The sequence below is a fragment of the Aethalodelphis obliquidens genome, unplaced genomic scaffold, assembly GCF_003676395.1.
Source record: "Aethalodelphis obliquidens isolate GAN/ISIS:26980383/991018 unplaced genomic scaffold, ASM367639v1 scaffold52, whole genome shotgun sequence".
Lineage (NCBI taxonomy): Eukaryota > Metazoa > Chordata > Mammalia > Artiodactyla > Delphinidae > Aethalodelphis > Aethalodelphis obliquidens.
The window spans coordinates 11,368,464-11,394,210 of record NW_020837996.1 but is presented as its reverse complement, the minus strand read 5'-3'; the positions used below and the strand labels follow the sequence as shown (position 1 = coordinate 11,394,210).

The 25,747-nt window shown below is 38.4% G+C and overlaps 2 protein-coding genes across 5 annotated transcripts in view; both read left to right on the top strand.

The window, feature by feature from the left end:
- Positions 1 to 5,371, top strand: part of HMMR (hyaluronan mediated motility receptor) — a 50,381-nt gene extending 45,010 nt beyond the window's left edge. The window contains exon 18 of the mRNA XM_027084365.1: positions 5,267 to 5,371. Within this exon, the coding sequence (XP_026940166.1) occupies positions 5,267 to 5,346 (80 nt within the window). The 3' untranslated portion in view covers positions 5,347 to 5,371. The remainder of the gene's footprint in view (positions 1 to 5,266) is intronic.
- MAT2B (methionine adenosyltransferase 2 non-catalytic beta subunit) lies at positions 5,345 to 21,256 on the top strand. Of its 4 annotated transcripts, none has more exons than XM_027084373.1 (7): positions 5,345 to 5,510; positions 13,493 to 13,687; positions 15,021 to 15,135; positions 15,327 to 15,479; positions 18,095 to 18,288; positions 19,511 to 19,624; positions 20,144 to 20,502. In XM_027084373.1, exons 1-7 carry the CDS (start codon positions 5,481 to 5,483, stop codon positions 20,312 to 20,314), a joined length of 972 nt encoding a protein of 323 aa, XP_026940174.1. In that variant the 5' UTR covers positions 5,345 to 5,480; the 3' UTR covers positions 20,315 to 20,502. The 4 variants fall into 4 exon arrangements, with proteins under 4 accessions (XP_026940174.1, XP_026940175.1, XP_026940173.1 ...); XM_027084374.1 differs by lacking the exon at positions 5,345 to 5,510 and adding an exon at positions 7,648 to 7,740 and having other exon boundaries at positions 14,990 to 15,135; positions 20,144 to 20,314; XM_027084372.1 differs by lacking the exon at positions 5,345 to 5,510 and adding an exon at positions 7,752 to 7,924 and having other exon boundaries at positions 20,144 to 21,256.
- Positions 21,257 to 25,747: the final 4,491 nt, after the last annotated feature.

The window sequence follows — 25,747 nt, the reverse complement described above, 5'->3', positions numbered from 1 at the left end:
TCCGGCTTCACCTCCTACCTCCCACTTCCCTATTTTATTCTTTTCAGCCACACTAGACTTCTTGCAGATGCTTGAGCCCATCAGGCTGCCTAGGCACGTGTTCTGTGCACTTGGTGTTTCCTCTGCCTGGAATGTCCTTTTATTAGATATTCTTGGAGTTACAGAATGGAGGAACCTCCTTTACCTGGCTTTCTGTGGTAACTGTAAAGCAGAGCCCTGGCTGGTTGACCTGTAGGAGAGGGAAGTAAAACTTCTTAAAGTGAAGCCACTGAGATCTTGGATTTAATGTGTTAACGTAGTGTAAACTAGCCTATCTTGACTAGTAAATACAACAGTTAACATAACAGACAAAAATTATTAATTAAAAAATATCTTTAAAGATTTTTCAATCTGTTAGAGAACTTAAAATAGTGTCAATTTCATTTTGTTGACTAATGGTGAGGTTGAATATTTTGTCACGTGTTTTGGCCATTCAAATTTTGTCATCTTGAATTTCTTTTTTAAAAAAACATATATTCAAGTATAATTGATTTACAATGTTCTGTTAATTTCTGCTCTACAGCAAAGTGATTCAGTTAAACATATATACATTCTTTCTCATATTCTTTTCCATTATGGTTTATCACAGGATAGTGAATATAGTTCCCTGTGCTATACAGCAGGACCTTGTTGTTTACCTATTCTATATACAATAGTTTGCATCTACTAACCCCAAACTCCCAACTGAATTGCTTTTTAATGTCAGTATTCAATTTCTTATTTATTTATTTATGGCTGCATTGGGTTTTCGTTGCTGCGTGCGGGCTTTCTCTAGTTGTGGCGAGCGGGAGCTACTCTTCGTTGCGGTGCGCAGGCTTCTCATTGAGGTGGCTTCTCTTGTTGCGGAGCAGGGGCTCTAGGCACACGGACTCCAAGTAGTTCTGGCTCATGGGCTCTAGAGCTCAGGCTCAGTAGTTGTGGCACACGGGCTTAGCTGCTCTGCGGCATGTGGGATCTTTCCAGACCAGGGCTCAAACCCGTGTCCCCTGCATTGGCAGGCGGATTCTTAACCACTGTGCCACCAGGGAAGTCCAATATTCAATTTCTGTTTATTGGCTTTTTCCCTATTGATTTTCAAAAGTTCCTTATGTAGCATGGCAATTAGCTCTTTGTCTCTCATGCATAATGTATATTTTCTCCCAGTCTCTCTTTTGATTATGTTAATTATCATTATTGTTGTTGTTATGCAGATATTTACAAAAATCTATGTAGTCTATTTTCTTGATATTTTCACTTTTGGTTTCTGAATTTCATGATATGCTTATAAAAGACTTCCTCACTCTAAGATTATTCTACACATTTTCCTCTAGTACTTTTGTTCCATATTTTGGTTAAACTTTTTTAATCTGTCAAGAACTTATTTTAGTATAAGTGAAGTAGGAATCCAGCCTTATTTTTATTAAATTAATATTTATTTATTTGGTTGCATTGGGTCTTAGTTGCGCCATGCAAACTCTTAGTTGCGGCATGCAGGTAGTATCTAGCTCCTGGACCAGGGATCAAACCTGGGCCCCCTGCGTTGGGAGCTCAGAGTCCTATCCACTGCGCCACCTGGGAAGTCCCCCAGCCTTATTGTTTTTAATGATTCATTTTTAATTTATTATCTTTATCCCCTAATAAATTTCCGTATGCATATTTGAGTCTAGCTGAATTAATTAGTGTAATAGTGTCTTTCACATAAACCTGGGAGGTTAAGAGGAAGAGCAGGTTTGGGGGCAAGACGAAGAATTAATATTAAATTTACTTTCAATTTCTTGTATCTGTGAGTTTGATATGTCAGTGGAATATCAGGTATAAATGCCTTTTAGGCATCTAGAATGTGGAAACTATGGTTTGGGAGAGAATATTGGTCAAAGCCATTTGTGTGGACATCAGAGTCACAGAAATGGGAACAGCTAGGTTGGGGGAAGCAGAGGTAATTTACACAGGGACACAGGAGGCTGTAAAAAGGAAGAAACAGAACTCTTTGTTCTTGTCCTTTGGTATCACGATAACTTAGAGATGGATTTCTCAAACTTGAAATATGTATGCGTACCATGTCAAGGAAAAAATTTTTGATTTTTAAAATCCTAATGAGTTTAGAAATTTAAAAACTGTCCATTTATTTCATCACTTGGTACCAATGCAATGGTTAATACTACCTCAAACTAGTATCCTGGAAGTTGTTGCCTGTGTCTAAGGTTGTGACCCAAATGGTCCAAAATATGACTGTATTATTGGTTTTTTTTTGTTGTTTTGTTTTTTATTTATTTTATTTTTTTTTAACATCTTTATTGGGGTATAATTGCTTTACAATGGTGTGTTAGTTTCTGCTTTATAACAAAGTGAATCAGTTATACATATACATATGTTCCCATATCTCTTCCCTCTTGCGTCTCCCTCCCTCCCACCCTCCCTATCCCACCCCTCCAGGCTGTCACAAAGCACCGAGCCAATATCCCTGTGCCATGTGGCTGCTTCCCACTAGCTATCTATCTTACTACGTTTGTTAGTGTGTATATGTCCATGACTCTCTCTCGCCCCGTCACTGCTCACCCTTCCCCCTCCCCATAACCTCAAGTCCGTTCTCTAGGAGGTCTGCGTCTTTATTCCTGCCTTACCCCTAGGTTCTTCATGACATTTTTTTTTCTTAAATTCCATATATATGTGTTAGCATACGGTATTTGTCTTTTTCTTTCTGACTTACTTCACTGTGTATGACAAGACTCTAGGTCTATCCACCTCATTACAAATAGCTCAGTTTCGTTTCTTTTTATGGCTGAGTAATATTCCATTGTATATATGTGCCACATCTTCTTTATCCATTCATCCGATGATGGGCACTTAGGTTGTTTCCATCTCCGGGCTATTGTAAATAGAGCTGTATTATTGTTTTTAAATTGAGGTATAAACTACAAACAGCAATACAGACAGTGAGATAAACAGATCTTAACTGATATAGTTCGATGAGTTCTGATAAACATATATACTCATGTTACCCACACCCCTATCAGGATATAAATCATCTCCATAACCTCAGAAAGTTCATTTATGGCTGCAACAGTCAATCCCTACCTTTCCCTAAGGCAAGATAATTTCTTTCACCATAGGTTAGTTTCACCTGTTTTAGAATTTCACATAAATCAAACTATACTGTTTTGTGTCTGGTTTCCCACATAGTATAATGATTTTGAGATTCTTTTGTTAACAAAAATTCATTTAACAGTCAACTTAAGGAATAAAAGGGAATTTTATTTGAGCCAAACTGAGGATTATAACCTGGGAGACAGATTCTCATAAAGCTCTGAGAACTGTTCCTCCAGTTAGAAGTTGAAAGCACAGTCATATACATTTTTGAGACAAGGCTCGTACATCAAATGACATACTAATGTTTACATAAAGTTCACCAAATGTACGTAGTCCACGTAAGCACATACAAAGTGAGCAGTAAGTCACTAGACCCCTTACAGAGCTGGGAGGGAACTTTATTCTTTTAAAAAGTCACCTTGCTAGCATCAGAAGAAAGGAAAAAAAATATTGATCTTTACAGTCGAGCAAGCACTCCCATCTTTGATGAGCTCTGGTTAATGTGTAACGCAGATGCACAGTGCATATTCGGGAGGGAGGGAGGAGGCCGAAGTGGACACACAGAGAGAATTTTATGTTTAACTTTTCTTGTCTTGCCTTAAAATATAAAATTTTATTTCATTACATTCATATAGTTTGTTACTTCGCATAGTTGAGTAATATTCCATGGTATGGTTCTACCACAGTTTGTCTATCCATTCATCTATTCATGGATGTTTGGGTTGTTTCCAGTTTTAGGTTATTTTGTTTTTTTTGTTTTGTTTTATTTTGGCCACATTCAGTATCTTAGTTCCCCAACCAGGGACTGAAACTGAAGCCCCCTGCAGGGGAAGGGCGTAGTCCTAACCACTGGACGGCCAGGGAATTCCCTAAGTTATTTTGAATTAATCTGCTGTGAATATTCTTGTGCGAGACTTTGTGAATATATGCTTTCATTTCTCTTGGGTAAGCACCTAGAAGTGGAATTTTGGGTCATGGGGTAGGTGTATATTTGACTTTATAATAAACTGCCAAACAGTTTTCTAAAGTGAAACTAACAATGAATCCCACTAACAATGAATGGCATTCTAATTGCTTAAAATGCTTGTTAGCATATAATGTTATCAGTCTTTATTTTAGCCATTCTGTTAGGTATGTATCTCAGTGTGATTTTAATGTTCATTTCCCTGATTTTGAGCATCTTTTTATGCGATTATTGGCCATGATGCCTTTACTTTGTCAAGTGTCTGTTCAAAACATGTCCATTTTAGAAATGATTTTTTAAAAACTATTGAGTTGTAGGAGTTTTTTAAGTATTCTGAATATGTCCTTTTCAGATATATGTATCAAGATTATTTTTCCCAGTCTGTTTTATTTTTCTTAATAATGTCTTTTGATGAACAGAAGTTTTAAATTTTGATGAATTTTAATTTATCAATTAAAAAAATTGTATATTCTTCATCACTTACAGACCCTCTACATGCCTCATACAGTTTACCACATGCTGTGTACTCTGAGTAGAATATAAAGAGTTAAGTGACTTTTTTTAAAGCTCTATCTGAATGGCAAGTTTTTGTTGGTTGTTCTTAAATTGTTACAGAGCCTTAATCCAGAAGAGTGGTTCAAAATTTAACTGAGCATATTCATCACCCTTGAAATTGTTAAAAATCGGATTGCTGGGATCCACTTGATTGTGTTTCATGGGTTCTCTGGTGTTGGCAGGTCTGGGAATCACTGATCTAGTAGTCCTTAAAGCTCGGCCAAACTTAAGGCTACTCCACCTACCATTTCCTCAAACAGAGGGCAGGACACTGTTCATGGAAATAACCTGTTGCGTTTTAATTTCCACATATTGTTACCACCAGTGCCTTCTACCGTCCTTTGAAATAGTTAATTAGAAAGCACTGGTTGGGAAAGCACTGGCGAACTTTACCAAGCGGATTCTGTTGTAACAAGGCATAACTCAATAAAATATTTCAGAACAGAAATCAGTTGCATAGTCTGTGTGCTTTCCAACTGCTGGCTCTTGCTTTTCTTTTGCAAGAGAAAACTGCAACAAGTTTTCACAGGAAGTTTTTGTTGTTACATCTTTATTTCTTAAAAAAAAAAAAAGTTGGTTTTCCTAATGGACCTTCATTTGGCTGGCAATAAAACATGAAACTTCTCATTGGGTATTTTCAAGATTGCCACGGGGAATCAGCTGCCAGTTTACTGCAGTGTGGAAAACTGCACGAGATTCTGGGATTGGACTCAAAATGCTAATTTCAAAGGTCGAGTGAAGCTGTGGCTCACGTTTTCGCGTGCCTGCGCTCTCTGCAGGCAGAACAAAGACCCAGCCCGAGGAGGCAGAGGCAGAGACCCATCTTAAATCTTTTTCCTGAGATAATTTTGGAATCATGCCTGAAATGCCGGAGAACATGGAACAGGTAAGAGTTAGCTATTCAAGAAAAGAAGCATTCTGGAGTTAAGAGTTTCTTTAAAAGAATCCCAATGAAGGTCTGGTAAAAGCCAAAAGGGTGTGTAAAAAACCAAATAAGTGTCATTCATTTCTTTAAAACGTGTAACTTTGGGACTTGGAATAATAAAGCAACTTTAATTATTGACGCTGTATGGAGAGCTCAGCTAAATCTCAATTGACAAAAATAAAATCCAAAACAGAACAGCAGTTTCATTTATCAGATTAAATGCAGTGATGTAGGTGAAGGTTCTATATAAATAACGATTTTTATCTATAGTTGTGTGCTCCAGCCTTTCTTTGTCTTGGCATGAAATGAATCTGCTAACCTAACTTTTATCTCCAGATTGCTGTCGTTAAATTTATAGACTTAGCCACCACAGGAACTTGGATATTGTCTGTATAACAGTGGCGTTTTTATTCACAAAGAAACTTCCATTTTTAAAAAGAATGATTAAAACCCATACACGAAAATGTGCCCCTGGAACCATACCCACGTTTTATCTGGCAAACATGAAACCAGATCCTCAAACGCAGGCAAGTAAAGTCTATTTGTTCCTCACCCTAGATAAAGCTGCTCTGAGACTCAAAATGCTAATTGCATATGCATGACCTTAAACCGTTTTCGCGTTGAACACATTTTTTTTTTTTTTCCTGGAAAGATCAGACTGCATCACACGTTGCAACTAGAAACTTCACAAAAATTCCCGCTTCTTAAAGAGAGGAGGATCAAGAGGATCTTGAAACCGCTCCCCCAAAACCCACCCACACGTTTTCTTTGTTGTTTGCAGATTATGCATGGTTTAGTGTTTGGGGCATTCCTCTCAAGGACTCTAAGTAATGCTAAATTGATTAACAGCCTGGATTAAAACAAAAATTGAAAAGTGGGGGGCCTCAGGCTGTCTTCTGTTACTGTTCTAAAGAAACTTTATGCTTATGCAAATAAGGAAATGAGTTCTTGTTGGGGGTTGGGTAGGAAGGAAAGTCACGGGACTCAGATGGGGAAAAAAATTTTAAAGGCTGCTTAGCGTTGAGCTCTAAGATTAAACCAAAAAAAGGTTTATGAAAATAATGTCGTTTTAGAAAGATCCAAACAGTAATCACGTTTGCGGGCGACTTTTAAGGTCTTGGTATCCTGTATGCCTGGACAAGAACGCTGAAGACCGTTCGGGGGAAAGTTGGCGAAACCTATGCGGTCCATGCTCTGGTTCCCCCCCACCCCCCGAGTAAATTTCATAAGCATCTCGGCTGGCGGGGGCTTTTCGGGTTTGAACTGGAAGAGAAATCAGTTGCAATTAAGTGCTAGGTCAGCCTCAACGCTTAGAGCTGTCTTTGTCACTTTAAAAAAGCGCGATCCAGGTGGTAGAAGGTTCAGTATTACTATATTCCCCTGGTTCCTTTAATTTTCCTTGGTAGCGGAGGTTCGGCTCGTGTAGCCCGACGCTGCAGCCTGTAAGGCGGTGCTTCTCAAGGGCTGATCTGGACTCCCGTTAAATCTACCAGAAGTCCCAGGCTCTACTACCACAGCTCATTCTGCAATTACTGGTAAAGTCCGAGAATCTGCGTTTGGAAGAGGTACCCAAATAATTCATCCCCCAGCCTCCCACATCTTTTTATTTTTAACTAGTCAAAATTAGTTTGAGATCTTTGGAATTTCACACGTACTACTTTTTAGCATCCCGGAAAGACAAATGGGTTCTTGGGGTGTTAATGACTCAGATACCAACATTTTTATTTTTATTCCAGTGTCTTTCTAAATCTCTCAAACACTCTTAATGCTCTAGAGACACAGGTCCATTGTGCTTCCTCCCCTCCCCCTCCCCCCCCCCGCCCCCCCCCCCCCACCATGACTTTAAACTATTTTATCCCACTTTATGTATTACGTGCCCAGTAGATTCTTATGCAGTAGATTCTTATGCACTGCTCAAGTCTAGGCGATCCAATTCAATCCTTACCTAGTCTAGAAGGAAAAACACACAAAATAAACAACTCGTCCTTCCCCCCACCCCACCCCCACCCCCACCCCCGCCCCCGGCCCCAAAACAAAACTCGCATTCCTTGCTTAAGACCAGGGCCTTTGTTTCCCTTTAAGAGTTGGCGCGTGGGCTGGGAGCGTCCCGAGCGCGCCAGTCCCCTTTCTGGGGCGTCGGCGGAGCGTGGCCAATCAAGGGGCGCGGTCTTGGCGGCGGAAGCCGGAAGTGGTGAGCGGGGGCTGGCCCGGACTTAGGGGAGGCGGGCCGAGGGCTTTAGAGCTGCGGACCGCGGCGATCTTGGGCTGGGGGAAGTGGCGGTCGCTGCGGCGGCGGCGCCAAGACGGCGGGCATGGTGGGGCGGGAGAAGGAGCTTTCTATTCACTTTGTTCCCGGGAACTGCCGTTTGGTGGAGGTGAGGGAGTCGGCCCGGGTCTTGGGGCGGGGAGGGGAGGTGCGTATCGTAGGAACTGAGTGCGCGGAGGGGACGAGTCTTGCAGCGGGCGCTGGAGTGGTTTTCCAGACGCCTCCTGCCGGAGTCGGAGGCCCCGGGCGGCGAGGGCGGCGCCGCCGAGTTTGTTTACTTCGGTGCACACCCTTCTGTGTTTTCTTTTTCAGCCGCTGTGACGGGAAAAGAGTAGGTCGGGTTTCAGTTTCGACTCTTCTGTCTCCCCTCTCGGGAACGGAGAGGGGTTTTCAGAGCTGTTTCAGTTTTGATTATTTCTAAATTTCTTATCCTTTGTTCGTATCCTTTGGTCTTAACAGTTCGTATCTCTAAGAAAGAAGGGGCCAGGTGGCTTTTCAGAAATAATAACAGGATTGGAGTTGAAAAGTTACTGAACTCGTCACTGTGTTATACACTTTACATGCATTATTTACTTTAGTTCTCATATTTATGACATACTCGTTTTGTTCCATTTTACAGATAAGAAAATTGAGGCTTAGAGGGCGAGTCCTTGGCCCAAGTTCATTCAGTAAGATTGCAGCCGGGATTCAAATACAGATCTATTTGAACCACTACGGAGGTTGCATAAACGAAAGCTATTACTGTGTTTGGAGAGCCTCCATTCTCTCCTGTTTAATTCCAGGCCCCCCAGCATTCATCAGTCCACAGAGTGTATCTAGCACTGGGGATAGGAAGATGTTAATGCCCAGGCCAACATATCTTAAGGATATAAGAGAGGACGTAGGTGATGGCTATTTTGATTATGCAGAATTCTTACGCCTTCAAAATATAGCAGATTTAGTGTTTCAAATCGTTTTGGTATTTGGGGGGTAAGGTTAGAATAATGGGCAATTTAAACCTCTCTTTTGTTCCTGTGTACCCCAAACAATGCTGAGTACTGTAATGTTACATATTGTTTGTTTATGTCAGTGTATATGCACACATGTATGTATATACAGCTTAATCAGTTTTCACAGTAGGAGTTCAGTAGACTAATGAAAATGGATTTTCCTTCAGTAAAATTGCACAACCAAAAGCTTGGCACATATTTGCTGCTCTCAAAACCGGAATTAAAACTTGCTCGTGTCTTATAGTTTATGTCTGAGAAATAGACTGTAGTGGTTCCTGTTAGTAATACTGGCTGTGGGGTACAATAGGATGCCAGTAGGAGTTAGATAAGTGTCACCTAGGTATCTAAAGTTTTTTAAAGTCCAGGAGTATCTCCTCATAGATTTGCCTCAAGGGGAATGTTGTAAGAATCATATAAATCAGTGTGAAGCTTTGCCAAATTGAAGGTTCTAAAAATAGCAAAGTATAATTACATTTACCACTAACATTTAAGAAGATCCCTCTTTAGACACTTGTTTTGTTTCACTCTTGACTTTTTCTAAGACATTTTTTAGTAGAAGTTAATCCAAGCGTGCTCAAGTAGAAACCTCTGTTCCAGAGTACTGTTTAGACCATTTTGAAAGAGCCATTTATCTTCCATTACCTGTACAATTTGGTATTATTTGATTTGATGGCGTAATAAGAGCTACAGCTCTTCGTTTATTTATATGCGTTTACTTTTTCAAGTTTTTTTTTGGGGGGGGAGGTGTCTGTAAATCTGGTCACCTGAAGTTACTGAATTCTGTACATCTAAGAGTTTATAGGATAAGAGGCACATATGTTCAGGGCAACTTAAAGTGGTGTTTAATATTCCTGACCCATAAGAATAAAAATTGCGAAACAGACTTTTCAGGCAGACAGAGTATCTTCAACTCTTAATTATTCTTTGGGTTAACAAGACAGCTTTTTGTTCCTCTATTCAGAGTTCCTTGAAGTGTTTGGACATTCCTGTGTTTTGCAGAACTAAAGTAATTTACAGAGTAATGGTCCAAAATAATTTTTAGAGGACTATTTCTCCTCTTTTAAAAAGAAAAAAATCAAAATAGTGTGCTTTAAGAAGCTTCAGGTAGAGTCAAATATAGAAGAGATAGTTTTGTTTGGCCTCTTTTAATTTCAGAGTGATGCGTATTTTATTTGCTAACCATCAATAAACTTGCAGTCCAAATGAAAACATCTTGTTGGGCTCGTATACTGGTGACAAAAGGTGCTCATTGAGTCTCTAGAGAGAACTATATGAAAAGAGGATAAGTTACTTTAAGTAAATGAACCTTCTTTCACTCTATTCAGATCCCTCTGTGGTAAGGATAATATGGAATTGTAGGACTGTAAAGCTGGAAGAGCCTTAGGCATCTTTTCCAAATGCCTCATTTCACCAGTGAGGAGTTAGATCAATAGAGATGGAGTAACTTCTCAATGCCACAGAGTGTGGGAGTTAGATCAATAGAGATGGAGTAACTTTCTCAATGCCACAGAGTGTGGTTAATCATCATGAAACCGAGTATAAGTTCAAAGGATTGAGACAAAACTCAGTATGTATTTTGCTGGATGATAGAAGCAAAAGGGCCCAAGTTCTGTTTCCAACCTTTTCCCTTTTACTCTGGGCAAGACCTTTAACATCTGTAGATAAGGTTCCTCACTTCGGAAGTGATATCTGCCCTGCCTGTCTAATAGGACTCCTCCTGTGGTCAAAAGGTATGATGTAGGTTTATATAACACATGATAGTTTTCAAATATAAGATTGTGCAGAATCATTTGTTTCAGAAAATGCTTGTACTTTAGATCTCTGATTTTTTTTTTTTTTTTTTTTGCGGTACGCGGGCCTCTCACTGTTGTGGCCTCTCCCGTTGCGGAGCACAGGCTCGGGACGCGCAAGCCCAGCGGCCATGGCTCACGGGCCCAGCTGCTCCGCGGCATGTGGGATCTTCCTGGACCGGGGCACGAACCCGTGTCCTCTGCATTGGCAGGCGGACTCTCAACCACTGCGCCACCAGGGAAGTCCGATCTCTGCTCTTTTAACGTAGAAAATTCTTGAGCATTGACATCTGACCACTAGGTAACACGGACAGTTTCATATTTTCTTCCAGGGACCTTACATATTATCCCAGGGTATAAGGATGTAAGGTTGTATTTTTCCATGCAACCCCCATCCTTTTTTAAAGTTAAGTGGTATTATATTCCCTAAAGAGCATTGCTGTGCTTGTAACTTAATACTGTATTTCATCAAATCTAAGATGCTCTCAATTATAAGATTATCTGGGCTCTTATTTTAAGATGCACTAAAAAGCAAAAAACACTGCCAAACCATCTTTATTTCATTCATTTAACAGAGATGATAAATGAGGAAAAAATGTGCTTCACAGAATCAGTGAAGTACCTAGAGATCTTATTTTACTGTTTAAGAATTTTGTGGTTACTGCAAGCATGATGCTTGTTCTTTAACTACTTCTTCTAGTTTTCCTTTTTAAGGGGGAAAATGGGGAAGATGTTGTCGCTGCTAGAAAGGCAGATGGCAGTTTTTTGACTTCTTTGATTAAGAGCTATCTTTAGGAAGGTCTTGGACTTTCCTGGAGTTCTCAAAATTCAGTTTCCAAATCACCAGCATCAGCACCTGGAAACTTGTTACAAAGGCAAATTACGAGGCCTCATTCCAAATGTACTTGATCTGAAAGCCTTCCAGTCGATTCCTGTCCTCAGCGAATAAAGCCTGTGAACCACTGATCTAAGAACTCTTGTCTATTCCTTTCCTTCTTTAGAGTGAAGTGAGAAACTTAGAAGAAACCATATCATAGCTCTGTTATAGTATTTTCCCAGGGATCTTTATCCTGTGTAAATTGTTTTCTGATCGTATCTCTACTAGACTTGACATGTTTTAACCTCTTTACAATTAGAATCTTTGTAGAGTTGTTTTCTTGCCAGAAATTCAAAGAAAATATTTTGCTGGCTGAAATCCTTGTTTTTATAGATCATTTGGCTTAGAGGCAAGTTTTGCAACAGAGAGCATAGATGAATTTTTCTCTAACTTCTAAAATGTCTTGAAATTGGTTGAACTAAGGAAAAAATATCTTTAAGAACTACCTTTGTACTGTCTCTGTCAGCCCTTTCATTTCAGGTTTTTCATATGATAGAAATACTTGATTTGGGTGGCCTTTTTTAAAAAAATGTATAGTCTTCTAAGTTAGCTGAATTGAGGGCTAGGAAAAAAAAAGTCTTTTTGTGTGCACAAAAAAGGTTATTGCGTGCATATTTAAGATTTTTGACAGCTCAGAATTAGGTGACTATAACAACATTTGAAATTTAAAAGGACTCAAGTTGATAAAATTTAATAAAACTTTTTGTTGTTTTTTAATAGTAAATGTTGACTTAATTCAAGAGTCTGAGGAAATTCCGTGTTACCTATCTTGGGAAGAAGAGAAAGTTCTATGTAAACATAGAACTTAAATTGTTTCTTAAATAGTAGTTCCTTTTTAATTTCAGTGTGTGAGGAATTTTTCCTTTCACAATAGCAGCACAGACCAGTTCCTCTATCTTTGTTTATTTGTTTTAACTGGTCTAAATAGGTAAATTAAGAGTTAATGCAGGAATATGGATGGTGGTGGTGGTATGAATTGGGAGATTGGGATTGACATATATATATACACTAACATGTATAAAATGGGTAACTAATAAGAACATGCTGTATAAAAAATAAATAAAGTTTAAAAAAAGAATGTTACATGATGTGGAATCTAAAAAAATGATACAAATGAAAGTATTTACAAAAAAAAAGAAGAGTTAATGCAGGAATATATTTACCAGTTTGGTTAAACTTAGAAAGAATGTTAGTGCTATAAGGACCAAATTTATTTTTCTTCTACATAAATTCCTGTGAAATGTGAATTCTCTAATTTAGACCTATCACAGTATGATAAAGTCAATGAGATTTGAAAAAAAACCTTGAGATTAAAAACTGAAGACCAGACATGTCAATTTGGAAACATATCAACAGAACATAGCCCCAGTATTTAATCGGGCCATAAAGTAAGTAAGCTTAGAACTCACTGCATTTTTATAAATGGAAGAACGTCATTGCTGTTTTTTACTAATTTGGACATCACTGATTGTAAAAATAAGCTTTTCCATTATTACCACAGGAAATCTAAATCTATTTGACTAGGTGATTCCTTGCAGTATCATCTTAGGTTCTTTTTCTTGCGTAAGATTATTAAAACTTTTTAAAAGTAAATTTATTTTATTTTTTATTTTTGGCTGCATTGGGTCATCGTTGCTGCACGCGGGCTTTCTCTAGCTGCGGTGAGCGGGGGCTGCTCTCCGTTGCAGTGCGCGGGCTTCTCATTGCAGTGGCTTCTCTTGTTGCGGAGCACGGGCTCTAGGTGCACAGGCTTCAGTAGTTGTGGCTCTCGGGTTCTAGAGTGCAGGCTCAGTAGTTGTGGCGCACGAGCTTAGTTGCTCCCTGGCAAAACTTTTTCTTAAGTGACACACTTACCCATGCATTTTGATTAATCTTTGTTCTAACTTAAGAATTGGCTTATAGATTGGGCAAGGAAGCATACAATTAAGACTTGAAGTATTTAGTGAATGAAAATGGTGGCTGATTTCGTTGAGAGACTATTTTCAAATTAAACAATCCTTTTCCACCCCCTTCACGTTTAGGAGGAAGTTAACATCCCCAATAGGCGGGTTCTGATTACTGGTGCCACTGGGCTTCTTGGCAGAGCTGTTTACAAAGAATTTCAACAGAATAATTGGCATGCCGTTGGCTGTGGTTTTAGAAGAGCAAGACCAAAATTTGAGCAGGTTAATCTCTTGGATTCTAATGCAGTTCATCACATCATTTATGATTTTCAGGTATGGTTTATTTTAACACGTAAGTTAACTATTAATAATTGTCTGGATGACTCGAAAAATGCTCTTGTTCTCAAGGAAGTTATTGTACTTAATGCTCTAACATATTAAGCAACAATAATATATACTGCACTTTTTTTGGCATGGATAAGAATATGTCATCCTTATAAAAGATTAGGTTGAGACATAGGTTGACAAAAGGCAGAAGATGAAGCATTTTGTAAAATGCTTATGTTTGTGAAGTATTCTTCTAAGTACTACTTTCTATGCAAATCCTTTCTTAATATTATCTGTAAACCTTACAACACTGCAAAATATTCTCATTTGCATTTTAGAGATCACAAAGGCAAGAGTGGTTAAACCACTTGTTGGCGATGGTCACAGAAGACTTAACAGAAAAATTTAGATTCTGTTACACCTCTGATCAAATCAGAAGTTCAGATTCTTTCTAAAAATATGATCCAAGGAAAACCTGCATCAGAATCACTTGGGAAACTTGTTCTTAGTTTCACTCTCAGAGATTTTCATTCAACAAGTGTGTGGTGGGGCCTGGGATCTACATTTTAAGAACCATCCCAGCTTATGCACACTTAAGTTTGAAAACAGCTCTCAGATCATGCTTCCTCAAGCAATTGCTGAGAAGGAGGAAGTTGGGTGAGTGGGTACACGAGCCCTGCATGTCACTGATCTTCCCAAATCTTAGCTCTTACTCAGCTCCTCTGGGAAGTAGGTGCCCCTTCTCTACAAAGGACCCTCTGCATTCCTCTGTCCTGATATAGGTCATATGATATTGAAACAGTCTCTTTACATATCTGTCTTTTGCATTAGATTGTGAAATCCTTGCTTCTCGCAGGGTGCTTAGAGTATAGGTGGCATACTTAAATGCTCAACTGGGAATACAAGTTTTATGGATGGTTAATCTTTAAATGACTGGTTTAAGAGATTGGAATTTATGAATTTAATTTGCAATTGATATTCCTCTCCCTTTACCATAGACTTATTAAGTATTTAGATCATGTTAATTCCATAAATGATCGCTCTTTTCTCCCACCCAGATTAGGGGGATGAAGCTTCTTTTGATTTAAAAGCATGGTTGTCAACAAGAGTTGTGTCTGATTTTGCCTGGGGATTGCTAAATTCCTCTTTGCCTTTCAGGAAGTTTGAATGTTGAAACAGGGAAGTGTGACAAAACTACATTAAAAATTACAATGATTCTTTAGTTGAAGGAATGTCGATTTAATAAACATTTTCTATGAATTAATTTACTGTTGGAAGGCTACAGTTCTTTTGTTTTATTCCTTTTTGGGTTAAAAACACATCAATGCTGAACTCCCAGCCCCATGTCATAGTACATTGTGCAGCAGAGAGAAGGCCAGATGTTGTCGAAAATCAGCCGGATGCTGCTTCTCAACTTAATGTGGATGCTTCTGGGAACTTAGCAAAGGAAGCAGGTAATGATGTCTTTATAAAATCTTCATAAGATATTGAGTGATCGCTGAGTTTGTAAAGATTAAACTTTTTAGACGGTTTATAAAAGATTTGTTACATATATGATGAATAAGCTGTTACAAATTCCAGTAAACAGTAATGTCATGTAGTAATTTAATAGATTCTTTTCTTTCTGTCTTTTTTTTTTTTGTAGCTGCAGTTGGAGCATTTCTAATCTACATTAGCTCCGATTATGTTTTTGATGGAACAAACCCACCTTATAGAGAGGAAGACATACCAAGTCCCCTAAATCTATATGGCAAAACAAAATTAGAAGGAGAAAGGGCTGTCCTGGAGAACAATTTAGGTAAGACACATCTCTTTAGCCCTGTACGTGACTGCTTTTGAGGATTCCTTTTTGTTTATGATGTATATATATGTTTCTAATTAAAAAAAATTAGTCGAGGAACATAAATCACTGGAGAAAAACTAGGGAATGCAGTTAATAAAAAAGAAAAATAAGAATTCTCGAAATCCTGAAGAATTTATGAATCCTTCCAGACTTTTTCCAGTATCAGTGGGTACAGGAATATCGTTAAAGAAAACAAATCATACAGTACAAATTTTTGTAATCTTTCAAAAAACGGGTCAATATCATTTTTCTTGGATTGCGGTATTCTGTTATTTGTATGTTTTTTCTTTTTCCCTGTGTGTTTGTGTATATATACGCAAACATAAATGTACTGATTATAAAAAGTATACCCTCCTTGAAAAAGTTTTTAAAAACATTTAAAATTGTAAAGAGTTCTCTCAATACTCCCTCAGAGAGAGAAGCACCAACTGTGCTTATGTATGGAAGTATTTTTTTGAATTTTCAAACCTGTGTGCACGTTGTTTTGTAACCTGGTTTTTCTCCCCCCATGTACATGCATTTCAGTTCTTAAGGAGCCATCTCTGGAATATCTTTTTCATATCAGTAGCTGCATAATATTTGACTTAATGATCCCCTGCACTAAAACTCCTGCCTCAGACTGTACTACATCCCTGAGAAGCATCCCCTAGTATATATACATACTAACACATTTGGGTTTTTTTTTGTGTGTTATAAATTATCCTTCGGAAATCATCCTTGAATATATTATCAATATATAGCTGACCCTTGGACAGTGCAGGGATTAGGGTAGCCAATCCCTGCATAGTGGGAAATCCATTTACTCCTCAAAGACTTACTCACAGCCTACTATTGTCTGAAGCCTTACTAAAACATAAACAATCGATTTACACATATTTTGTGTGTTATATGTATTTTTTTAAAATATAATTCCCAGGACAGTCACGTCTTTAACCTTTCCTTTCTTCTCTCTCTCTCTCTCTCTCTCTCTTTCTTGGCTGTGTTGGGTCTTCGTTGCTGCATGCGGGCTGTCTCTAGTTGCGGTGAGCAGGGGCTACTTTTCGTTGCGGTGCGCAGGCTTATTGCGGTGGCTTCTCTTGTTGCGGAGCACAGGCTCTAGGCGTGTGGGCTTCAGTAGTTGTGGCACATGGGCTCAGTAGTTGTGGCTTGCGGGCTCTGGAGTGCAGGCTCAGTAGTTATGGTGCGTGGGTTTAGTTGCTCCATGGCATGTGGGATCTTCCTGGACCAGGAATCCAACCTGTGTCCCCTGCACTGGCAGGCGGATTCTTAACAACTGCGCCACCAGGGTACTCCCATTGTTGTCTTATATGATACAAAACACTATAGGTGTTACACGTGTTACTAACACTACACATCAAAAATGAAAAGACAGTGTGAGAAGAAATTTGTAATTATTTACAGGTATGATTCAGGCGTTGATAAGGAAGAAGCAGTAATATGATTGCTTTATGGTAGCCTAGTGTAATCGATATGATTGTTTAATGGTAGCCTAGCCTATACACTAATGAATGAATCTTTGTAAAATTTAAATGGCATATATAGTATTACAGTCATATTCATAATACAGTGTTAGAAATACTGGTATATTTTTTTCTAAAACCACTTACCTGTGTGGTAGACTGATACAGAGTTTCTCGAATTATGAGAGAGAAGAGAGGCATGCTGTATAGTAATGTAACTCTTGGAAAACAAAGTTATAAAACAGTAAGAAAACTAACACGTTATTAATTTTATATTAAAGGTCACTCACCTTATGCCTATGTAAGGATAGGCTGTCCACTTCAAGTCTTGTACATGATGTGCTACATGAAAAAAATCCACATATAAATGGATGCCACAGTTCAAACCTGTGTTGTTCAAAGGTCGTCTGCAGCTGCACAATAAGTTAATTTAATTTTAATAGTTTTTTTTAAATTTCAGTTAAAGCGTTAATTATTTAATCTGTTGTAACCCCTCAGTATTGACCAACATAAAATCGAAATACTTCATAATTCCTTAGTCAGTGTTTTCAAGGACTATGTGGTGAACACTCATATACCCTTTATATAGATTCACCAATTGTTAATGTTTTGCCACGTGTTTTATATGTACACTCTTTTCTTCCTGAACTCATAGAGAATTAGTTGAATTTCACTCTGAAATACTTCACTGTGTATCTTCAACAAGGATGTTCTTCACATAATTACGATGCAGTTATCACACTTAGAAAATTTAACATTAATACAATACAGTCTGTGTAGGAATTTTGTCCCAGTAATGTCCTTTATCGCATTTATTTTTTAGGCACAATCAAGGATCACTTGTTGCATTTAGTTGTCATAATCAGTTTTATTTTTAATGGCCACAATAATGAAGAAATTATTTAATTAATATAATTATAAAAAATAACCCACATGACAGAGACACTTAAAAATATTCAGGATCACATTTGTTAAATAGGTGAGCTGTGTCATTTTGGTATATTGCAAGTTTTCTGCGATGATGTCGTTTAAATCTGCACACTTTGATCTTATAGCAAGACTTAAGAACCAGTCAGCTTTGAAGTATTACCTGCTTTTATTACTCTCTAGGAGCTGCTGTTTTGAGAATTCCTGTTCTGTATGGAGAAGTTGAAAAGCTTGAGGAAAGCGCCGTGACTGTTATGTTTGATAAAGTGCAGTTCAGCAACAAGTCTGCGAACATGGACCACTGGCAGCAGCGGTTCCCCACACACGTCAAAGATGTGGCCACTGTGTGTCGTCAGTTAGCAGAGAAGAGGATGCTGGTGAGAATCTAAGTGCTTTTTTAAAATTATTATTATTAATTTATTTTTATTTTTGGCTGTGTTTTGTCTTCGTTGCTGCGAGCGGGCTTTCTCTAGTTGCGGTGAGCGGGGGCTACTCTTTGTTGCGGTGCGCAGGCTTTTCATTGCAGTGGCTTCTCTTGTTGCAGAGCATGGGCTCTAGGCACGCGGGCTTCAGTAGTTGTGGCTCGCAGGCTCTAGAGCGCAGGCTTGGTAGTTGTGGCTCATGGGCTTAGTTGATCTGCAGCATGTGGGATCTTCCCGGACCAGGGCTCGAACCCGTGTCCCCTGCATTGGCAGGCGGATTCCTAACCACTGCGCCACCAGGGAAGCCCTCTAAATGCTTTTTAAAAACTTAACAAGGACACCAAACAAAAGTAGTTCAGATAGTAGGCTGTATTTATGACTAATAAAAGTATTCTGCTGTTACGTTTGATTTTATTTCTCAAATACTGTAGACCCCATCTGTCATTCTCTTACTGCAAGATAACTGAAAACTGGTATTTTTCTTCGGGTAACAAAATAATCTCCTAATGCCTTTTAAGAAGACTGTCTTAAATAATGTCTATTTAAGATTTAGGTAGTGGCAGAGAAGAAGCTACATAGGGATTTATCATTTCAGCCAGTGTAAGAATAATTTGTAATTGTTTTTGGATATTTGAATAGTAGTTCATTTTAAGCATTTGAAAAAATAGAATATCCACAGAAAGAAAGATTAGAGACTGATTTATTTTAGAATATTAATAGTAGCATGACTTTTTTTAATACATCAAAATTTATATATTTTTTTAAAAAAATATGTACCATGACAGTTTTTAAGGATGTTATGACCAATTAACTCATCTTGAAAAATGGTTCTGTTAAGTTTTGGTTTTAGCTTCTTAGGATAGTTGGAAATACTTGTTAAATTGGCCTGTGTTTCATAAAAATCTGTAATCATTTTAGGATTCCCACTAAATAAAACTGGAACTACTTACACTTTTATTTAAAAAAATTCTTAAGGCTAAATTCTAGAAATTGCTTTTCTGGTTTAGCTGGGGATATTTATAGGAATTTGATTTTAGATATCTTGTGTATAGCATTCCAGAAAGGAGAGATGCATTTTATTTCCTGAACCTGTTTAAGTTAGTTTTCTTGTCAAACTTGCCATTCCACTCAACTCAAAAAGTTTGAAACCGTTTTGAATTTTTTGTGTCCTTGTCAGGATCCGTCAATTAAGGGAACCTTTCACTGGTCTGGCAATGAACAGATGACTAAGTATGAAATGGCGTGTGCAATTGCAGACACCTTCAACCTCCCCAGCAGCCACTTAAGACCGGTAAGTACATGGCATTTAAAACCTTCTTGCTGGGAATTCCCTGGCAGTCCAGTGGTTAGGACTTGGCCCTTCCACTGCAGGGCGCACAGGTTCAATCCCTGGTAGGGGAACTAAGATCCTGCAAGCCTTGAGGCGTGGGCAAGAAAAAAAAAAACCAAGCTAACCTTACTGTTTGGAAGTCCAGGTCTATCACTACAGTGTGTACTATGGATAACATTTTTCTTGTTGTTTGGAAGTTTTGGATAACTTTTTTTCTGGCACTAATCAAAGTGAACTTTGCTTGTATTTTGGCAGTTTCTATTGTTAATTTTCTCTAAATTACCATGTATAAAGAAGCCCATGAGTATTGGTGAAGTTTATAGAAAAAGTATTGTCTTGATTGTGGTGGACATTTTATTTATTTTTCCAGGGATCAAATCTGATTTCTTGCACCGAGGGCAAGAGGGCAAAGGGAAGTAGTGAATATAAAACTTCAGCCTGAGGCTTCTTATTTTTGATTTTTTTGTTTTTGTTTTAAAGATAACTGACAGTCCTGTCTTAGGAGCACAACGTCCAAGAAACGCTCAGCTTGACTGCTCCAAATTGGAGACCTTAGGCATTGGCCAGCGAACACCATTTCGAATTGGAATCAAAGAATCACTCTGGCCTTTCCTCATTGACAAGAGATGGAGACAAACGGTCTTTCATTAGTGTATGTGTGTTGTTGTTGTTTTTTTTAAAAGGAGAAGTCAAGTATGTGGCACTTTTTAAAGAAAAAAGGAAATAGTTTTGTATGAGTGCTCTTTAATTGTGACTCATGATCTTTCAGGTAAATGATGCTCTTGCACTAGTGAAACTGTCTGAGGAAACCAAGGGCAGTAATGCCTTGTTTGGAGTAATGAGTTTTCTGTTTATCATTTTGTTCTGGCTTAACTTGCTGTTTGAATATAGTAAATTATGATTCTCAAATATTTGAGAGCCAGGATGAAACACATCTGCTGTAGACGTTTTTTTGGATGAAATGCATTGTTCATTCCTATGAATAACCCCTACATTTTCAGGACTTTTGTATCTGTTGATCCTTTTATGTTTTAAAGTATGTTAAATAGTATAAAAATCATTGGTGTTCATCATTTGCTTTGCTTGAGCTCAGATCAAAATGTTTGAAGAAAGAAACTTTATTTTTGCAACTTAAGTGTAGTTTTTATGCTTGAGATGTTTCAACTTGTTATGTATATCGGAACTCCTGCCGCTTGATGCCTCCTGCTTTTGTAGCAGTGAATGGTGAGCCTTTGAGAGAGAGAATGTGTGTATGTGTATGTATTTTTTTAATATATATGAAACTGTCCTTTTCACTCCATGTCACTAAGTGGTATTTCTTATGTGTGGTTATACTAATAGTAATGGGCCTTGTAAGTCTTTTGACCATTCATGAATAATAATAAATATGTACTGCTGGCATGGTAATACTTAGTTTTCTTGTATTTACTTCTCTTTTTTAAATGTAAGGACCAGATATCTGAACTGTTGTTCTGTTGCTCTAATTTTTTACAATTACCTTCTTATCATGTAACATCTGATGCATATAAGAGAATATAGTTAATATACATTAAGATATAAAACACAATAATAAAATGAACCCTGGTGAACATACCACTTGAAATCTAGAATGTTACAGATATTGTGTTTACTTGTTGTGTCCACTGACTTTTTTCTTTTTTTTTCTTTTTTTTGCTATATGCGGGCCTCTCACTGTTGTGGCCTCTCCCGTTGCGGAACACAGGCTCCGGACGCACAGGCTCAGCGGCCATGGCTCACGGGCCCAGCCGCTCCACGGCATGTGGGATCTTCCCAGACTGGGTCATGAACCCTCGTCCACTGCATCGGCAGGCGGACTCCCAACCACTGTGCCACCAGGGAAGCCCACACTGACTTTTTTTTAATGGAAAGTAAATAACTATATACTCTTGTAATAGATTTACATAGAATGTTCCTTTTGAAGAATGCAGAGTATTTGAATGTGTTTTCTATACCAAGTGATATTCAGGTTGCCTTAGCCTCCACAATATTTTTGGTCCTTAATAAGGGAGCAGAAAGGTAGAGTAACTAGTGAGACTTGGCTTCTATTTGGAATTCAGTGTAAATCCTGGTTTCAGAATTTCCAGTTTCACTTGTGGAGTATTCTTTCCCTAGATATTATGATCTTATTTTCTCATTAGACAAAAAGTATTTGTTTCTGATTTCCTAATTTACTTAGAATTTGGGATTTAGAGAGCATCAGGTCTGGGTGATTTGATTAAAGCAGCAGTTCCCAAACCATGCTATGTTTTATTATTAACTAGGGAAATTTTACCGCTACCTGAGCCCTATCCTGGACCCACTGAAATAGAATTTCTGGAATTGATGCCTGCTAATGTAGTTTTAAATGTTCCCCAGGTTCTTCTAAGGTAGCCAGCCTGGCACCTGTATTTGGCAACCACTGACTCATTCTGGCTTGTCTTTTTAAGTTACTTCATTTACATAGTACAGAATTCAAATTTTCAGAGTAAAAAAACTTATTTCTCATCCTTCTCTACCCACTTACCTTTCATCTGTGGAAGAAACCAGTGTAGATAAGATTCTAGCATGTTTTCAGAGGCATTCTACCTGTATCAGAATATAGTCTCATGACATACGTATTCGTGTTCATACTCTCACCATACTTTATTTACATAGCGTAACATACATTTTTCTGCACTTAGTGTTTTTTTTTATTTACTATGCCTTAGAATTTATATAATTATAAAGAATGTCTTTTTTTGTTCTATTCATTTTGAAATTTCAGTCTCAGAAAAGTTGCCATAATACCATACAGAATGCCTGTAATCCCTTTTTCCAGATTCCCCAATTGTCAGCATTTAGCTGTATTTTTCCTATCATTTTCTCTTTCTCTCTCTCTCTTTTTTTTTTTTTTTTTTGCAGTACACGGGCCTCTCACTGTTGTGGCCTCTTCCGTTGCGGAGCACAGGCTTCGGATGCACAGGCTCAGTGGCCATGGCTCACAGGCCCAGCTGCTCCACGGCATTTGGGATGTGGGATCTTCCCAGACCGGGGCATGAACCTGTGTCCCCTGCATTGGCAGGCGGACTCTCAACCACTGCGCCACCAGGGAAGCCCTCTTTCTCTCTTTTACATATACACACAGGATACATGTATTTTCCCCTGAACCATTTATTTTATTATATTTTATGTTAAAAAAATTTATTCGGTTGTGCTGAGTCTTAGTTGCAGCAGGTGGGCTCCTTAGTTGCAGCTCGCTGGCTCCTTAGTTGCAGCAAGTGAACTCTTAGTTGCGGTGTGCACGTGGGATCTAGTTCCTTGACCAGGGATCATACCCGGGCCTCCTGCCTTGGGAGCACAGAGTCTTATCCACTGTGCCACCAGGGAAGTCCCTCCCTGAACCATTTAAGAGTAAGTTGGAATCATGATGCCTAATCACCTACTTAGTATATAAACTTAAGGTATGTTTTTTAAAAGTAAGAATACATGTCCACATATCCCTTAATGTAACCATCAAAGTCAAGAAGTTAACATGGATACAATATTATCCTCTAATTCATAGACCCTGTTCACATTTCATCAGTTGTCCTAGTGATGTCCTTTGTAAGTCTGTCCAATCCAGGATTACTCATGGCATTTGTTACCATCTTGCTTCAGCTTCAGTCTAGAATAGTTCCTTAGTCTTTTTTTCTCTTTCATGACTTGACATTTTTGGCATCATGGATTCACATCAATGCCTCCAATTCTAATGTTGCTCCACAGGGTTTATTTTAGCTTCCCTCTTCTCGTATTTGTAGTTCCTTTCTCTGACAATGAGAAACCTAGCTCCCATTATTTTCCACATTCAAATCAACTATAAGAGCCATTCTTCTGATCACACCAAGTTCCCTCTGCTCCCCCCCTTACCCCACAGGCTTCTGTGAGCCAGTTGAGCATTCCTGACCCCTGGGCCATGGCCCTGATGCTAGTTACCATGTGGGGCACTGCACCTGGTTGAGGACCTCGCAGCCCACAAGGCACTGCATCAGCAGCCCTGCAGTCCACCATGAACCAGGAGAGCACCAAAGAGAAGCATCTAGGTATCTTTAATGGCTGCATTTATTCCCTTGTATCAAGTGAATGAATCACAGTTTCTTTAATCAGTTTCTTACTGATGTGCTTTTTTAAAATTTTTATTTATTTATTTTTGGCTGCATTGGGTCTTCGTTGCTGCATGTGGGCTTTCTCTAGTTGTGGCGAGCGGGGGCTACTCTTCGTTGTGGTGCGTGGGCTTCCCATTGCAGTGGCTTCTCTTGTGGAGCACGGGCTCTAGGCACGTGGGCTTCAGTAGTTGTGGCTCATGGCTTAGTTGCTCCGTGGCATGTGGGATCTTCCCGGACCAGGGCTCAAACCCATGTCTCCTGCATTGGCAGGCAGATTTTTAACCACTGCGCCACCAAGGAAGCCCCCTTAGTGATGTGCTTTTGATTGTATGGAATCTTTAGTCTTGTGCCTTCTTTTTTTTTTAATTGAAGTATAGTTGATTTGCAGTGTTGTGCCAGTCTTTGCTGTACAGCGAAGTGAGTTGGTTATTTGTGTGGAATCTTTAGAGCATGCTTTTTGTGAGCTCATTGTCTAAAACGTTCAAGTTTGTGGGATTTTCTGCTCTGTTGTATGTCCACAGATTATACCTATAAGATGACAAATATATGCTACAGGTCCTGAATGTGTATCAGTCTGTGAAGTAGGAATGAATTCAGAAAAAAATTCATTACCAAAATAGGAATACTCCTTGAGATATGGACCTGAATGTGTGAGGAAAAGAATGCATCCTAATCAGACAATTTTTATGTTACAGGCTTAAACTAACACTGTCCTACCTCAAAGTATTTGCTTATTTTGCATGGGTTTTAATACGAAATAATCATTTTAGCTACTTTCAGAAGGAAGGAAGGAAACATCTAACTTGCCAATATCGCAAAACCTTTGGAATAAATTACTGTTGGAGTCTAAATTAAATCCTATCTCTTTGAAAACCGTACCATTAGTAGTACTTTGCTACAATGAACATACTTTTATATTTAGAAATAAAATTTTGAAAAATTGAAAATAATGTAGATTATTTTTATAACCTGTTTAGCCTAACAACTTCTGAAATTTCTTTTCTGTATTTTGCCACACAGATGACAAGATACGTGAATTTATATGCATGTACTTGTATATCTGGAAATTGGATAAATTAAAATTCATATATTTATTTGCAGATGATCTATATCAAAAGATGGCCGTGAAATTGCTCAGCTCACATGATTGTTTGCTTTCCATGGTCTCCATCTCCAATCTAATTTTTGAAAAACATACTACATGTTACTGGGCAATTCCAATGTTTCCGTACTTTGTTATAGAACTCAAAAAATGTTACCTTTGAGGCCGTTCTCGCCTTCTGAGATGGCCTACACTCTGTGGAATGTGTTTCTCTCTAAATAAATCCACTTCTTACCTAAAAAAAAAAAAAAAAAAAGTTACCTTTAAAATGTGAACTTGACTTAGAGGCTTCAAAGCATCTTAATATGAGATGCTAAACTTATTCAGAAGAGGACAAACACTTGGGTATGTTGAAGGGTGGGGAATAATCTCTTTTTCTCCTTATACTGTCTCACCCCAGACTTTATGTGCTTGGTACATAATAAGTCACTGGATAGTTGAAAGAGTGATGAGGGTTCTTGCATTCAGAACCAATGTTCTTCTGTAGTTAGAATTCACACTGAAACTAAAGGACGAGGATGGATGATGGAAAAAAAAATATGTGCTATCTGAGCTAAGACCGTATGAGATGGCACCACTTTCTATCTGGTTTGATAACATGTCTCTCAGCAGCCTGAGGGATAGTCATCTTTCATAATGTCAACCTCTAAACATTCTTAAGTTTTTAATGACTCATTTCAGATCCATCATTCATGATCCACTTAACTCTGCCAAGCCAATTTAATCATCTTCAGCTACAGAGAGGTTTAGCAGGCCCAGGTTATTTATTTAAAATCTTGAAGGGTTAAGAGATCTAGATGTGAACTTTGGTGAATAGATTGGGTTTCATCCCAATCTTAGATTTTTTTTAAAAAAAGTATT